The sequence below is a fragment of the Tyto alba genome, unplaced genomic scaffold (assembly GCF_018691265.1).
Source record: "Tyto alba isolate M040663 unplaced genomic scaffold, T.alba_DEE_v4.0 Super-Scaffold_10, whole genome shotgun sequence".
NCBI classification, from domain to species: domain Eukaryota; kingdom Metazoa; phylum Chordata; class Aves; order Strigiformes; family Tytonidae; genus Tyto; species Tyto alba.
In genome coordinates, this window is record NW_024881262.1 from 18,908,749 (window position 1) to 18,924,622 (window position 15,874).

At 39.4% G+C, this 15,874-nt stretch overlaps 1 protein-coding gene across 9 annotated transcripts in view; it reads left to right on the top strand.

Annotated features, from left to right (window-relative positions):
• LOC104362450 (SPHK1 interactor, AKAP domain containing) overlaps positions 1-15,874 on the top strand; it is a 74,306-nt gene that overhangs the window by 55,647 nt on the left and 2,785 nt on the right. For 6 of the 9 annotated variants that reach the window (XM_033005404.2, XM_033005406.2, XM_033005403.2 and 3 more), the window contains exons 6-11: positions 2,500-2,755; positions 3,040-6,772; positions 10,002-10,280; positions 12,175-12,261; positions 14,240-14,292; positions 14,377-14,561. In XM_033005404.2, the coding sequence (XP_032861295.2) occupies positions 2,500-2,755; positions 3,040-6,772; positions 10,002-10,280; positions 12,175-12,261; positions 14,240-14,292; positions 14,377-14,561 (4,593 nt within the window). The remainder of the gene's footprint in view (positions 1-2,499; positions 2,756-3,039; positions 6,773-10,001; positions 10,281-12,174; positions 12,262-14,239; positions 14,293-14,376; positions 14,562-15,874) is intronic. The other 3 variants (XM_033005408.2, XM_033005407.2, XM_033005410.2) reach the window with 3 other exon arrangements.

Genomic DNA, 15,874 nt, shown 5'->3' on the forward strand with positions numbered 1-15,874 from the left:
CAAGTGAAGTCTTGCTACTTCCTGCTTTTGTTCCCAATCCATCTTCTCCCACACATGCACCTTGGAAAAAAGCTGATGATAGGACTTGAAGATCCTAGAGGCTACTGTAAGCCTGAATGTGACAATGGAAAATACCAAGCTACATTAACCGTATCAGAGCTGATACCTCATTTAGCTTCTGTCAACTTAAAAAGTAATTAATGCATTAATTAAATCTTAACATTTAAAGGAGCTAAAGGCAAAATTCTCATGCTAACTCCTTCACTCCCATTATTGCCAATGAAATGCTCCCTATCTGTGATTTGGAGGCCAAGAATTCCTCATACTGGTACCACCTAGAGAAAGGAAGCAAACAATAACATTTGCTTAAAGATATTTTAATACACAACTTCCAGAATCTTAACTCCTTATTGTAATAAAAAGCTTTTCCTTCCTTTCCATTTCTATCATAATTTATGATTGATCAACTCTGCATAAAGAAAGAGAATGAAAAATACTACATTTTATGGCCCAATTCTTATCTCATTTTGCAGAGCATGAATTGGGAACAACTTCATTAAAACTGCAGTTATTCTGGAGTACAAAACTGTCTCAGCAAACTTAAAATAAACACATATCTCCAGTTCTATCTGCTGCAGAAAATTAAAAAAAAAAAAAAAAAAAGAAGAAAACTTTTTTTTCACTGAAATTAACTTGTGTGCAAAAGTCTTCATGAAGCAGGTCCTGGAACAGCTGTATTGCAAAGATCATTGAATTTTATGTTAATCCAGTAAGCTTATTTTTAAAGAGAGAAATTGCCTGGTTATTGAGCTCCAAACCCCACTCCCCTGGGGGGGAAGCCTCTGCAACACACACAAGGGTGTTTTGAGGCCCAACCAAGGTGACTCAAGCACCCATGTCATCCCCATCTCTGAAAGACTGCGGCCATTGAGACTGGCGGCCTTCCCAGAGAGAGTGCAGGCAAGAGACAAATGAGAACTAACCTAAATTTCTGTCTTGTAAGATGAGTAAAGCTCTGCATTGAGACTGGGTGAGATTTATTGGCCAGATAAGCACATACTGTGTTTATCCTTACCTTTGTTTGGCTTTCCAGAGAATTTAATTTGTAAGGAGACTCACATAGTTTTCATACGAGGATTTTTATTCTGCTCCCCTCAGCCCTTTTCACAAATACAACCCTGCAAACTGCGGACTGGAGAAACAGCAGGGGAATGTTTGATCTAAGGCCACGTCTGTTTTTAATAACATTTTTCACAATAAGGTGTCTGCTCAAGTCTGATTCAGCAACAATTTCATAGCAGCTAGTTGAAAAAAAATCTCTTTTCTGTTTTACTTTTAACACACTAATTTATCTGGTTTTCTGTTCAGACACATTTTTTAGGTGGAAATGAAGAGCAGACTAATAAAACATGCTATTCCAATATAATATTCATCCCACTCCCTTTATTACTAGATATTTGCTTTGCATTCACACTCAAAGACAAAAGATCTAGGATGGGGATACATTATGCTGAAATCTGTGCAAATGCACAGGGGGTCCAGGACATCTTTTGCACAGCTTAAAATCTACCACCTGGATCCAGAGTTGGTTCCACTCTGACTCTTTCCTGAGAACCTGGAGTTAAAGCGCAAGATCACAGGCTGCAAAAGCTCGGCTTTGCTTCAAGGCACATCCATACCACAAACGTAGTTCCATGCAGAGATATGAACTTAGCTCTGTGGTTATATAAATATCCAACAGTTTCAATATCAATAAAATGAGGATAACAAGAGTTCCTTTCTCTTGGTTTCTGCTCAACTTTCAACTTAATTGTGCAGCTTCTCTGGGTAAGACAGCTTTATATAAAGGCTCAGCACAGTGTACAGTAGGGCCCTATTTCCAGTGGGAGGTTATACTCATCTGAAATAATGGGGTTTGGGGCAAATAAGGAATAGAGAAGAAAAAGAACAAAGAAAAAATATAAACCACTATTTTAAAACAGTCTGTAGGAACATCTAAAAGTGACCTGCTCTTAACAATCTCACCAGTCAGTGTTTACAGGCTGCCTTCAAACAAGCATTGCAACAGGAGTTATCCTGAAAAGGAATTCATGCCCACAAACAATTCCCTCGAGAGGCAGGTAATACTGGGTGGTGTGAGTCTGTTAATAACAGCATGTCAGATGGTTAAGTCTGACATTGATTTGTCATTAAAACAAGAAAAAACTTGGTAATTTCAAGAAAATAAAGATGCCCCTGCAATACAGCTGGGTTCTCTACTAAAACACTTTATATAACAAAAGCTGTCAGTCCAAGTGGTCTTATTGGGCATACATGTAACTGTACACCATGTTACAAACATCTAATGACAAATTGTATTGCATCTTTGCAACAGAACATTCCTAAGGTATTTATAGAGAGAGAAGTTTAAAATAAGTGGGGTTTTCTGTGTTTTTGTGTTGTTTGTTTTGTTTTGTTTTTTTTTATTAAATAACTGTTTGAGATTCTCTTCCCCTCTAGTGTCCTTGGCTGGCAGACGTCTGCTTGGTTCAGTGTGCAAGAGGGGACAGGAGAGCCAGCGCAAGTTGCATCATTTTTGATATAAACAAATTTCTGATTGGGCTTGAGCTTGTTCAGGAGAGACAGCTGCAGATCGACACTCATGTCTTAAAGCCTGAGGATGATACAAACTGCTCGGTGTCCTCAATAGAAGAAGATTTCCTCACAGCATCTGAGCACCTAGAAGATGACAACGAGGCTGATGAATATAAAACTGGTAAAAGCAACAGGACTGAGAGTAATTCTGCTATTGTTCGTACTGCAAAACAGCCATGGCAAAGATCACAGAAATTGCATTTGATGTTAATTCATGCATATATTTATTGGTATTTTAGAAAATGGACAGCCATTCATATTTTTAAATTATTGTTCAAAGACAAGGATATATGGATGTGCAGTAGTTTTACACACCAGTAATGAGTTTCACAGTTGTGCAGCCATTTTCTTTTTAAAGTTACAGGGTACTCTGCAAAAACTAGTTTCTTATTTTTCTTTTAATAGGTCATGAAAAATTAAGTGTTTCAGAAGTATCTTCAGATGTCAAAAAAAATAAAGGAAAGGGATTTGAAAATCTCCACTACAGAAAAGCCAGGTTGCCATCCATTCTTGAAGGGAATTGCATTAATAAAGATAATACATCTACTAGAGTCTCTGAAGCTGTGAATGTCGTGGCCAAAGATGTCGTCTTACAACCCGAAGATAAGTCAGTCCAGGAAATACTGTGGCAGAAGGAATTAGCAGAAAGAGCTACTTCATCCTTTAGTACTACTGATTTGACTAGTGAAGTTGAAAATTCCTGCTCAGTGCACATGTTAGATGATGTGTCTTTAACCAAAATGGCTAAAGAGGAGCTGGGCCCTCCATGTGACCTAATAGCGAAACACGACAGTAAGACAGATGGAGAGGATTGTGCAGGCATCAGGAAAACTGATCCTCCCTCGCAAAATGAGCAGGCAACTACAGGTCAGTACGCCACAAATTTAGCAGAATCTGTTCTGCAAGATGCGTTCATTAGACTGTCACAGTCTCAACCCACTTTTAGTGAGGAGGCTGCAGTCAGCATCTCCGTAGGAAGCTCCTGTAAGTCAGAAGATGTATCTGCCTCCCGATCGTGGAATGAACTTCCGAAGATTGTCATAGTGCAAAGTCCAGACAGTTCTGAGAATACATCTGACTGGCCAGGGCCTGCCTTCCCCAGCCTGTGCCACTGGACTGAATCAGAAAGTTCTGCTGAAGTTTCAGATTACGTTGAGGAAGAACATTCAAACGGACCCGGCCAGAGTGCACTGGAAGTGGCTCTGGCTTGTGCAGCCACTGTCATTGGAACCATTTCCAGTCCCCAGGCTGCAGAAAAATTCAGATGGGATCAAGAAGCCACAGACTCTAAAAGCAGAGCTGGTGGTAACAAAGAAATACATGCAGCATCTTCACAGCTACTTGATGACTGTGCTGGCACAGAGTATTCATTTCCATCTGCACTGTGTGGCATGACTCAAGTAGCAAGTGCTGTAGCTGTCTGTGGTCTGGGGGAAATGAAGGAAGAGAAGTACCCTGCAACTTCAAGTGGTCTTCTGTCTGCTGCTCAGACTTCTGCAGCCATCACTCTTCATTGTAGCATAGCTATAGGAAGCAGCATGGAGAAGCTAAATGACAGCATCGCAGAGGCACTTCTTAAAGAGGCATCAATAATTTTGACAAAACCCAACACATACAAAAATGTAGGGCACTTTATTGAATCCATAAATGGAAAAATTATTGAAACAGCAGCAAGGCCACGAATTCCACACACTGATGAAGTAATCAGGGATGAACTTGCGCAAAATTTATCCAATATTATCCTACGACATTCTGTTGAAGAGGTTAGGAAGAAGAGGCAGCTACACCCCTGTTCAGAAAATGGCTCAAGTACACAAGACATTTTCATGGAGACTGCAAACGAGTTGCTTTTTAACATAATATATTTCACTTGCAAGAAGATGAATGACATAAGACAAGTTGAAGAGTGTTCTCTCTTTTCCAAGGGCACAAAATCAGAGAAAGTAACAAGAGCAGAAGGATGGTCAACACAGGCAACAGCACGTGAAAGTTCACACAGCTCCCTCGAGCACTCTGCTGTTAATCCATTTGGTACATCCTACAGTACTAGTGCTAGCAAAGATCCTGGAAATGTCACAAACACTAGAAAAAGTAATATGAAAGATGTACATAACAAAGGAAGTGCCACACTGAATTCAGAACCAACAAGTAGAGCTACAGGGCATAACGCACTTGTTGCAAAAACATCTCCCAAGAAAAGATACCTGAAAAGAACAGCACGAGACTGTTACAAATCCCCAAATCAGAGTAACAGTCACCAGAAGAAGAAAGACTACAGATCATTTTCAGACAGAGAAAATACCTTTGCGAACAATGAATGCAGGCATGGTGTTCAAGAACAGCTGTCTTCCAGTGCCACCATGAGTGCAGAAAACCAGGCCAAGCATAAGTGTGATGCTGTGCTAAATAATGATGTTCAGGTTAGCTTGTCTTTATTAGGAAATCATGTCTTGCTTCCTTCTCAGCCTGTGCTACAGGTGAAACATTCAAGGGACAAATATTGTATAACAGATTTTGCAGAAGAATTGGCAGAAACAGTTGTTTCTATGGCAACAGAAATAGCTGCCATTTGTCTTGAAAATTCAAATGGAAAGCAACCCTGGTTCTGTGCATGGAAGCGAGGCAATGAACATCTGGTGACCCAGAGTTTATCATGCAGAACCATGAAACGGAAAAAGGAAACCCATGCTAATGGTTCAGTTGTTCGAAAGCACAGAGCACCTAGACTTAGTGAGATCAAAAGAAAAACAGATGAGCATCCTGAGCTGAAGGAAAGATTGATGAATCGGGTAGTAGATGAATCTATAAACCTTGAGGACACACCAGATTCAGTCAATATCTTTGCAAACGAAGTGGCTGCCAAGATCATGAACCTCACTGAATTCTCCATGGTTGATAGCATCTGGCAAGGTCCAAACCACCCCAGGAACAGGCTGCACTGTGAAAGATGGAGCCGAGCCAAGGCCTCAAGCTGTGAGAGCATACCAGAGGAGGAGTCAGATTCCAAAGCCTCTTTCAATACCCTAGGCCTAATGAATACCTTTGGTCAGTCTGTGAGCCAGACAAGTTCTGTCTCAAAGCAGTCTAGCTGTGAAAGCATTACAGATGAATTTTCAAGATTTATGGTGAACCAAATGGAAAATGAAGGAAGAGGTTTTGATTTATTACTGGATTATTATGCAGGAAAAAATGCAAACAACATCTTAACTTCTGCTTTACAACAGGTAGCCAAGAAAAATGGTCATCTCAATGTAAGACCAAGTTGCCCATCCAAACAGTCCAGTACAGAAAGCATAACAGAAGAATTTTATAGGTATATGCTGAGAGAAATAGAAAAGGAAAATAAAGATAACGTATCTTCCCCTTGGAATTCAAAGGACTGGTGTGGCAGCCTGCTACCACCCTCTCTACGATCACCTTTTTGCTTTAGGCAATCGTCAGTGCCTGACAGCAGATCATCAGGCTCTAGGCTAACAGTTAATGTCCCAGTTAAGGCAAATTCATTAGATGGATTTGCCCACCACCACCAAGATTCCTTAAGTGTGCAGCCAGTCAGTACCGTGGCTTCTTCAGGTCTTTGCAAGTCTGACTCATGCCTGTACCAAAGATGCAAGACTGACCAGATAACAGATATGTTGATTCATGAGACATGGGCAAGTTCTATTGAATCTCTAATGCGCAAGAACAAAATCATAGCAGATGGGGCAGAGGCAGACCAGTTTCACAGTGATTCCCCACCACATGTTGAACAATATGCAAACAGATTGGCTGCAAATATTGTTGAAAGTGGCAAAAATTTTATTATTGTCCAGCAGGATTCCTTTGATTACACAAGCCGAGAGCATGTGCTGGAAAGCAAACATCCTCAAAGCCCAAATCAGATTCAGTCAAAACCCAAAATGGATGGAGTAAGTTTGGATGACAAAAAAGAGCATATGAAGAGCCCTGGATGTCTCCCTGCAGGTCAGCACAGGGAAGTGCCTTTAATTCAGATAGAAACTGATCAAAGAGATGAACCAGATAAAGATTCGGAGTGCTTATCTTCATATGGCCGGTCTGGAAAGGAGCATCAAAACAAAGAAAAGCCTCCAGAAGCTTTTGATGGGAAACACAGAGTTTCCAGTTCCCTGCTAAATAGGTAGGTGACAAAGCAGCAAATCAGCACATTGCTTTGGTGTTTGTTTTAAATTCCCAGTAAAAATTATTATGATAAAGGAAGAAGATAAGAAGAGAAGTACTTTTAAAGAAACAAACAGGTTAAGTTCTGACTACTGGTTTCTAATGGTCTAAAATCACCCAATCATATATAACTGCAAATCTCTGGAGCAAAAGTACATGGAATATGACAATACTATGGTTCTGAAATTCAAATCTAATACTGCACAGACAAGTAAGTTTTCTCTCCGCAGATATTTAAGTCTTCCATAGTCGTCAGAAAAGATGGACAAAGTTTGAACTTTCATTTAGTGCTGATATCTCAAAAAAAAAAAAAAAAAAAAAAATCAGTGTTAGCATAAAACAGAAGATGGCAGAATTTGAGCTGTAGCTCTCTGCTATGCTTGTCCCTATAACTAATGCTTTGTGTACCTGAAAACAAGATCAGACATCTGAGAACTTGAAGTTCAGCTTTGTGTTTGCAGTCCGGAGCTATAAGTAATAAAAATTATTTAGTGGAGGAAATAAAATAGCAATTTAAAACACCCTTCTCCTCCTTCAGTTCAAGATTTCTCCAGTAGAATTTAGATAGAGAATATAATAAAATCTCATTTTATTTTAATTCCATTCAATGGAGTTTAAACCATAGCTTACCACCCTCTCCTTACAGCTGTACTCCTTTTGTTGAGAAATCTGCAACTTGCTTTGGTTAAGGCAAAGTGTGAGCCCCGTATGAGAGTGCAGTGCAAAGGTAGAGGATTGCTGTGGGTGCTATGAGGTTAAGAGCAAGACTCTCTCGAGGCATTGCCTATTTTTAACTATACTTCTTCATCGTATCCGTTACTGTAATAGTATCTAAACTGCCAATCACTTGGAACATTGCAGCACCCCATTATTTCAGAGGGCTAGAAAGAGTGCAGGTGCTAGTGTTAGAAAATGTTTTGTAGCTCATTTTTTTCTAGACAGTGCTCTGTTTTGGCTTTTGACAAAGCTCTGCTTGAAGTGAGAAAGCATGTACTTTCCTGGGTATGGAAGCAATTAGGTGGATAATTATCATAGTGTCGCTATTCTTTCATACTCTCCCCCACTAACCTTCCTCTTCCTTCGAACCCAACCTGCTTTTAATAAGATACATTTAGAAATCTACCTATATGGAATCTTGACTGTTTGAAAATGAAGTTATTTTTGCACAGTTTGTGAGCTGTTTAATACCAACTTTTCCACTGCCTTCAATACAGAGTTCCCTAAATGGCTATAGAAAGTTTAAAGAAATAGGATTGGTAGGGCAGAATTGGTAACCAGAGGCTAAACCTACATGAGCATTTTGGTTCAGTGATGAAGTGCAGTTCTGAATCACTTTGTCTCTATTTCCATGCATCGGCTCTGCAACACAAAATGCAGATTTCTTTTAAAGGAGTCTCAATGAGAAGCTGCACAAGTGCGTACCAAATGTGTCTGTACACCAACTGGGAAGGCAAAGCTTCCGTGGTTCTTCACATGGATTAGAACCATTTGTGGTATGGCTGTCTGGACCAAGTCTAGTCTGAAGTAAAGACCTAAAAATATAATGTAGATATATAAAAACATCAGCACCTATTGCTTTGGTCCACTCCTACTGCATGAGATTACTTGCTAGTGTAGATACAGGCACATAGGACTCCAGGCAAAATATCTAGCAGGCATATAGTCAATTAGAAAAAAACTGTTCAGAAGTAGGGAACTGTCAGTTCAAAGCATCACTAGTCCGAGATGCAATTGCATAATGAATCGAACAAAACCCAAAATGCCAAGTTGCCAAGTAACAACACCCACAAAAACATCTCATGTTTTGGACCAAGTATTAGGCACTACCTGCCCTGTATTAAAAATCTGAATGTCACTACCCTGCAAGCTGGCTGCTCAGTGCCTTCAAGGTTACTACAGATGATGAGTTGCGTACCCGAGGGGTGAGGGATAACGGGCGTAGTTATCTGACAGACGTTGACTGCCTGGTAGAACAGAGGCCTTCAGGTAAACCAATCCCTTTCTCCCTGTACAGGAGGCTGCCTCTCTCTCTGGCATCTGGCATTAATGCAGCAACTTCTCAGTTGTCCTGAGAGTGAGAGCATGGCAAAAGGAGATATCCACAATGATACCGTCTCAGTATATTCTGAATCAAGTTAATTACTTGGGAGCAGTAGAATGTTTGGGGTGATCTCTTGCTCTAACTGAAGACAGGGCACCTCAGCCATAACTATAGATAGAAGTCTGAAGGTGAAAACTTCTCTGGAGGGATCCTGCAGAGGGTGGCCAGTACACATTACATTATTTTAATCACAAAATTACAAATGCAGACCAGCCAGTAAACATAATAGAACTACAGTTTTGCTTCAATTGTTATTCTGGTGCTGCAGTAATATAATCAATTCTTTCTTATCTTCAAAAAGGAATGGGGTTTGGATTACTATACACTTTTCTGCCTGCATATCCGGAGTCCCATGTTAAGTCTTGCAAAGTCCAGTTTGGCTCTGAAAAGTTACCATAAATATAGTTTTTAATTTTTGTTTCTTTGTGCATTTGGGGGAGTGTATATGTATATATATGTGTGTGTCACATAAACATGTGTGTCTGTGTGCGACATATGTCAAGTATGCAGAATTATAAAGCATTTTTCCCCTAACCCTGTATTTTCTAAACTCATTGCAGGCTCCATATTCGGTCTGGTTTCTGACTACCTCCTGCACACCTAGCTAGAAAAAGAATACTTTGTCCTTCCCCAACCTAAGCAGCAAAGATACTAAGCAGCACAGAAGGCTGAGTCATTAGTGATTCACAACCAACAATACTTTCCTACTTTTACTTCCTGACCTCTTTTGGATCTACAATGCCAACAGAATAGAAAACCCTGGCCAGAAACTTATTAGTAGTAGAAGAGAGATTTAGTGCCAATATATATTTCCAAGAAATGCTATCATTCTGCACTAATATATACCACATAATTCAACCACTGATTGACTAAGTGCATTAAGCAATAGGCCTGTGCAGTGGGAAGTTCCTTCTGTACAAGTTAAACCTTTTCTATGCATATTTCATTATAAGGCTTACTTTGTTTTGTGTTTGTTTATAGCAGTCATAAGATCTTTTTTTAAGAGCATCTCAAACCTTATGTTCAACTGGACCTCATGTATAAATTATAAGCTTGTCCAATCTCTTGCATTTGTATAATTTTGCAGCTTGGTTGACTTTAATGAGCAACACTGCCTGAAGATCGGTGGCACCAGTTTGTTTGCCTATATTACAATATCAATGTGCCTTCCTTGTCACCCTACCAGCAACAGTCCTCAGAGCAGATCGGATGCTGAAATCGTGGGAGAGACAAAAACAGCTGAAGAATTTCCAAACCATCTCAGCAGCAGTGAAGAAAGCACTGGCAGCTGGTCCCAGCTAGCTAATGATGAGGACAATCCTGATGACACAAGTAGCTACTTACAACTCAGCGAGCGATCCCTGAGGTACCCGTATTGTCTGTTCCCAGTACACAATATGGTCTAATCAGCCAAGCCAATGGTTTAACTACCTACCATGCATCAGGAATGAGGGTCAACAGCTTGAGATTTATTCAAAAAACTGTAAAGAAAGCCTAGTGACAGAGTTTATCTATTTTTTAAAAAGAAAAAAAAAAAGTTAGCTACATTCTGGTTCTCAGCCAGATCTTTGTATTATTGGTGAGCAGCTAGATACAGACAAAGAAAAACCTTCATGGCACCACTCAAGTGCCTCAGTCCTACAGTGAAAGGGCCATCAGACAAGCTAACTGCTATGGCCATTCCTTTGATTTATTTGCTACTATTTGCATAATGTTTATTTTGGCATCTCCTTAGCCAAGATTGATGAGACTGTTACTCCCACCATATATCTGTGTACTAAGAGCAGAGATCGAACCCTGATTTGCTTAGACTGGCACAAGGGAGCAGACCAACAGAGGATGACCAAGCTCCCCCTTAATAGGCATAAATTCCAGAGCTCCCAGTGGAATGTGCTGCTTTTTGTTCCGATTCAAGACAGGATGTGTTTAAAAATGTTATTTAGTCCTGAGAGTTTATATAAAGTGACATTAGTTTTACTTCAGCTCTTTCACAATTTCCAATTGAACAAGGTTTTTTCTTCACATGCTCTTTGGTTTTAAAATATTGTCAAGTAATTACATCTTTCTCTTGGGGATTAAGATGACAAGGAAGGAAAACGGTATGGTAATGAGGCACGAAAGAGAAAGAGTGACTGTCAGAGAGCACTACTGGCTAGCTGAAAAAATACTGAACAAAACTTGTTCGTCAGTGTGGGTGAACATTCACCCCATTATTATAGCATAAACCTTTAACTAAGTCCTTGGTCTGAGAGAGCTAATGCATTGTGCCTTTTCACTCTGCATTGAAACAGAAATTGCTACAGCAAGTCTGAATGCATGGCATGCTGACACTGTCTCAGAAAAACCTAATGGGGAAAGGAACTGTCTAACCAATCCTTCCAATGTAATGAAAGATACTATTAGTTTCTTTTCCAGTAAAAATTAAACAGTGCAAGTTGACTCACCACATAAGACTTGTTTGTGCAAATTGACTTGCAGCCAGCAGATTCACAAACTGTTCATGAGACTACTACAGTATCTACATAAACATTCGCTGACAAATATATAATGATGTTATAAAGTGAACTGGTACTATTTTTTCCAAGTATTCTCAGATGTAATATGTCATTCTTGTGAAGAAGCCAAAGAGAATACTTCTACATATTATTGGTCCCAATAAGCACTGGCTTTAATTGAAATCTCAGTCTTTCAGAGTAGTTAGAAACATAAGGGGCCATCACTGTACCCGTGGGTTCCATCAGATCCCCGATAGTCCGTGGGGTGTGATGTAATACACTGAAACTGCTGCTCCTTACAGGCATGGAGTCACCCAACAGGTAAGTAGCATGATGGGCAACCAACTGCCTTGTTATAACTCACCATGTTCAGGGGCATCTGAATTTCTGCAGGCTTTTTCCAGGACAACTCTGTACCTGATAACCCTTCTTTTCAAGAACTCATGCAGACTGGTTTTCTGTTTGAGGCCAAATGTTCATTGCATAAGCCATTCACAAGAAGATAGTTCCCTTTTTTTTTTTCTCAGCCAGTTTATAGCATCACTTGATACATGCTCCATTTAGAGCTATTTTAATAAAATCCTCATGATTTTGAGCAGTTTAGTGTGCCTCATTCTGGGAACCACTTGCTGCGCACAATTGATTTTGTGGAACTCCGTAACAGGGGGCAGCCTCCTTACTTTGTACATATATAAATTAAAAAAAGATGTATGGAGACATGTTCAGTGCAGCTTGGCACTAATATTTAAACTTTTGCTTTGTCAGCAATGGCAACAGCAGTACAACTAGCAGTCTTGGCATTATGGACCTGGAAATTTATCAGGAGAACATGCCATCTTCTCCTATGATTAAGTAAGTAGTCACTGAAGTGAGACTTGATGTTTAGTCTAATTTTAACTGCAAATCATTTACACCACCTAAAATGTGCCAAGCCCTGCTTTGCACCTGCTGCTGAGCCTGCTGTTAGTTTCAGAAAAAAGCACATGAAGGTGTCTGTGCAGAATGACAGCACTAGACAGTGAAAGATTACAGGAAAGCCCACCCAGGTGGATCTCTCAAGAGAACATGGATCCACCAACTGCTCTGCCTAAAAGACAGTTTTCTACAGTATTGTTTTCCCATTGTGTGAACTTTCTTCTCTAAGTAACTTCAAGTATTATCAAAACTCTACTGTAATACCACATAAGATCAAGCAAATAAGGATCAATTAAAGTCAAAGGAAAAAAAATATAACAGCGTTCTTTCCAAGAATAATAATAATTTGGCCCAAAGTACATCTTAGCTATTGTTTCTGGGCATGTTTCTATTGAGCATGCAATTAAATTATCAAGAGATGTGCAAGTACCTGCCTAAAGATTCTGGTACCCTGGAGCCTGGTATAGCCTGCCAGTTGGTGAATGTCACGATGCAACCAGGGCATGGCTGCCGCAGAAGTGTATAGACTGTACATCGTGCATTGAACATGGGAACTTTGTGAAGTCCATGACATCAGAAAATCTTCACAGCTCATTACCAGACTATACTACAACTGTCCTGCTTTTAAGAGGCTCTTTTTTTTGTAAGAAATCTGGACATTCATATTTCTGTAGTTACATGCATTCTCTCTCAGCTGCCAATTCAGAGTCTAACCTTGTTAAAACATTCTCATCTCATTAGGCAGTGATACCTCCTACACACACTCCTAAAGATGACCTCTCTCCCTTCTATTTCCAAGGACCAAAGGGATAAATTCTCAACTCCCCTTGTTAGCTTTCAAGGGCTATTCCCAAGAGTTAGCCAATAAGTGTGAGAAGTTTGTATTTCCACAAATCAAAATCACGACACAGAATATATCTGCTGTTCAGACAGAAAACGGGAAAAAAATCTGATGTGAAGGAAGTTATTGAGCACCTATGATTCTAAGTCATGACAAACATACATTGCATGCTGCCATTTTATTCTTTCCTCTCATCCTGCAGTAACCACTACATGAGTATATATAACCTTGATTCTTTGAAGCCTTGGGGGAGATTCTGAAATCCTGTGAATGGGGGTGGTAAAGAGTAGCATCCTCCCATGCTCGGAAGAAAATCTTACGCTTGCAGCATTCCCCCTGATTGAGGGGGGAATGGGACAGGAGTGATGAAACAAATGCAACAGCTGTGACATCAACAGTAACTTTGCAGTGTCCTGCAAATGTACGTGCTCATGAGCACTGATACTGTGTTCAGAATTGGAAGCTGAAGCAGTGACCACATGCCTGGAGTTTGTTTCTTCTAGTTTAAGAAAGAGATGATACATAAGAAATTAAGATCTTCAGAAATTTTTGCAAAGTGTAAACAGAATTTATCCATCCAAACAACGAATACATTTAAAAACAGCAGTAGTTGAGATCATTGATAGTTATAATTGTATTTAACTGTGAAAAATAAAACTAGAAAACAAGACTGGAAAAGATTCAGCCAGGGAGCAGAGCACTGTAAAATGCAGACATTGGAAGTTCAGTATTTCCGCTCAGGTTATGAGACTTGCTGTGTCTTATCATAATGTCATTTGCTTGTCATTATGTAAACTGTAAAGATACACAGATCCTGGTGAAATGTAATACACAGTGCAACCAGTACAAGCACTTTATCCTATTACAGCAATAATGCTGCAATTCCCATAGCTTTCCTTGATTTACAGATTAAATAAATGAAATATATTCAGCATTTTATTATTTCATCCTATGTGCCTGCCTGCTTGAAGTTTTCTAGGTCTTACATTGAGGGAGAAGTTTATCCATCACAAAGTAATGCTGTAGACTGTTCTTAAATATCACTAATAAGCTTTGTTGTTGTTTGTTTCTAAGTGAATTAGTAGAAGAAAAGGTTTTCCTTAAAGAACAGACAGAAAATACAGAAGGTAAGTTGAATTACATCAATTAAAATATACGATTTGAAGTTAACACAAGTAATTGCACAGTAACTGCTGTGATTGTTTTTCCAGAAAGTACTTCTGCGCTTTCAGTGGGAACAGCTAATTGTCAAAAGGACCTGCTGGTGATAAACTTTGATCTGGAACCAGAGTGCCCCAATGCGGAGCTGCGAGCCACCCTACAGTGGATAGCTGCTTCCGAACTCGGAATTCCAACCATCTATTTTAAGAAATCTCAGGAAAACAGAATTGAAAAGGTAGTATTTACAGAATTGGCCATACTGTTAATTCACTTTAATTGCAGTAGCAGTTATGATTTATTGAAGGTATTGAGCTTAAAAGCAGATTCAAAAACATCTTAATTACAAGATGGCAATGCTACTGATTATTACAGAAAGGGAGGAGAGGATTAAATTGTCAGCATTTAAGGTATTTAAGACAGATTTTGCCCAGGCAGTGACCAACCCACATTTCTGGTGGAGCCATATCTGCAATCACACATCCATTACTTGGAAAATTAGATGACTGATTGAAGTATTTTGCATCATTGTGTGGAGATTACAAAGCACCTCCCCTGGCTTAGCAATAGAAAAGTGCTGTGTGTGCCACTACCCTTTTGCTTCTGCTCAGGTGCAGCTTAGCCTCTGCCAACCACCATTCTGAAAGCAGAAGTCTATTTCCAGAGAGAGACAGACACACAGACTACCAGAACTGAGAAAGTTTGAGGTATTAGCCCAAGTCAGAGCACCAAGAGCAACACAGAAGTCCAAAATGGACACAAGAAGCGTGGACTGTTTCCATTCCCAAATGATTACTTTGTGCTCCATTGTAGATACCACCAAATGCCACCCACGGCATTTCAGGAATGACCAGAACAGCCCCATTTCCAAGGTCAGCAAGAATGGCTCAGGCCTTAAGGCTTACAAAAAGTGTCAGAGTGTTCAAATCAATTAATGAAAAAAGTATTACAAATCAGTATTTTGGTCTTTTATGGGAAGATCATGTTGAGTAGCAGAGATATTGTTTGATTTTCTTGAGTGCATGCATTTGGGAATCATAAACATAATTTAAAATGCATTCAGCAGCAACAGTCCAAATTGCATCTAATTAAAGAAACAGCTGTCAGCTTTACCCATGTGCTTTGGCAAACAGTTAATTCAATTGCAAAAATACACTAGAGAATAATGAAGCACATCCTGCCTACAACAGTGTTCTTGGAAATCGCGTGCCTATTAAATATCATTAAAATACATATTAAAAGTTTAGGCTTCAGTATGTAAATAGCAAACAGCTACACTAACTAGAGACACACAATATTTTCTTGTGTGGTTTAAAACTGGAATTGTAGAAAGAGCAAGTTAATTAGATATAGACTGTGAAATTCAAAGATATGAAAAGCTTTGATTTTTATGTATGTGCTTCAGAAAAAAATGGGACCAGATGTATGACACTGTGAAGTCTAAGATTAAGTACAAAGTGGACAAAATTCAGGATTTTTTACAGCTGCTTAAGAACATATATTTAACCTCTGGTTTAACTGGAGGTTTAAAAAAAAAAAAAAAATATAGAT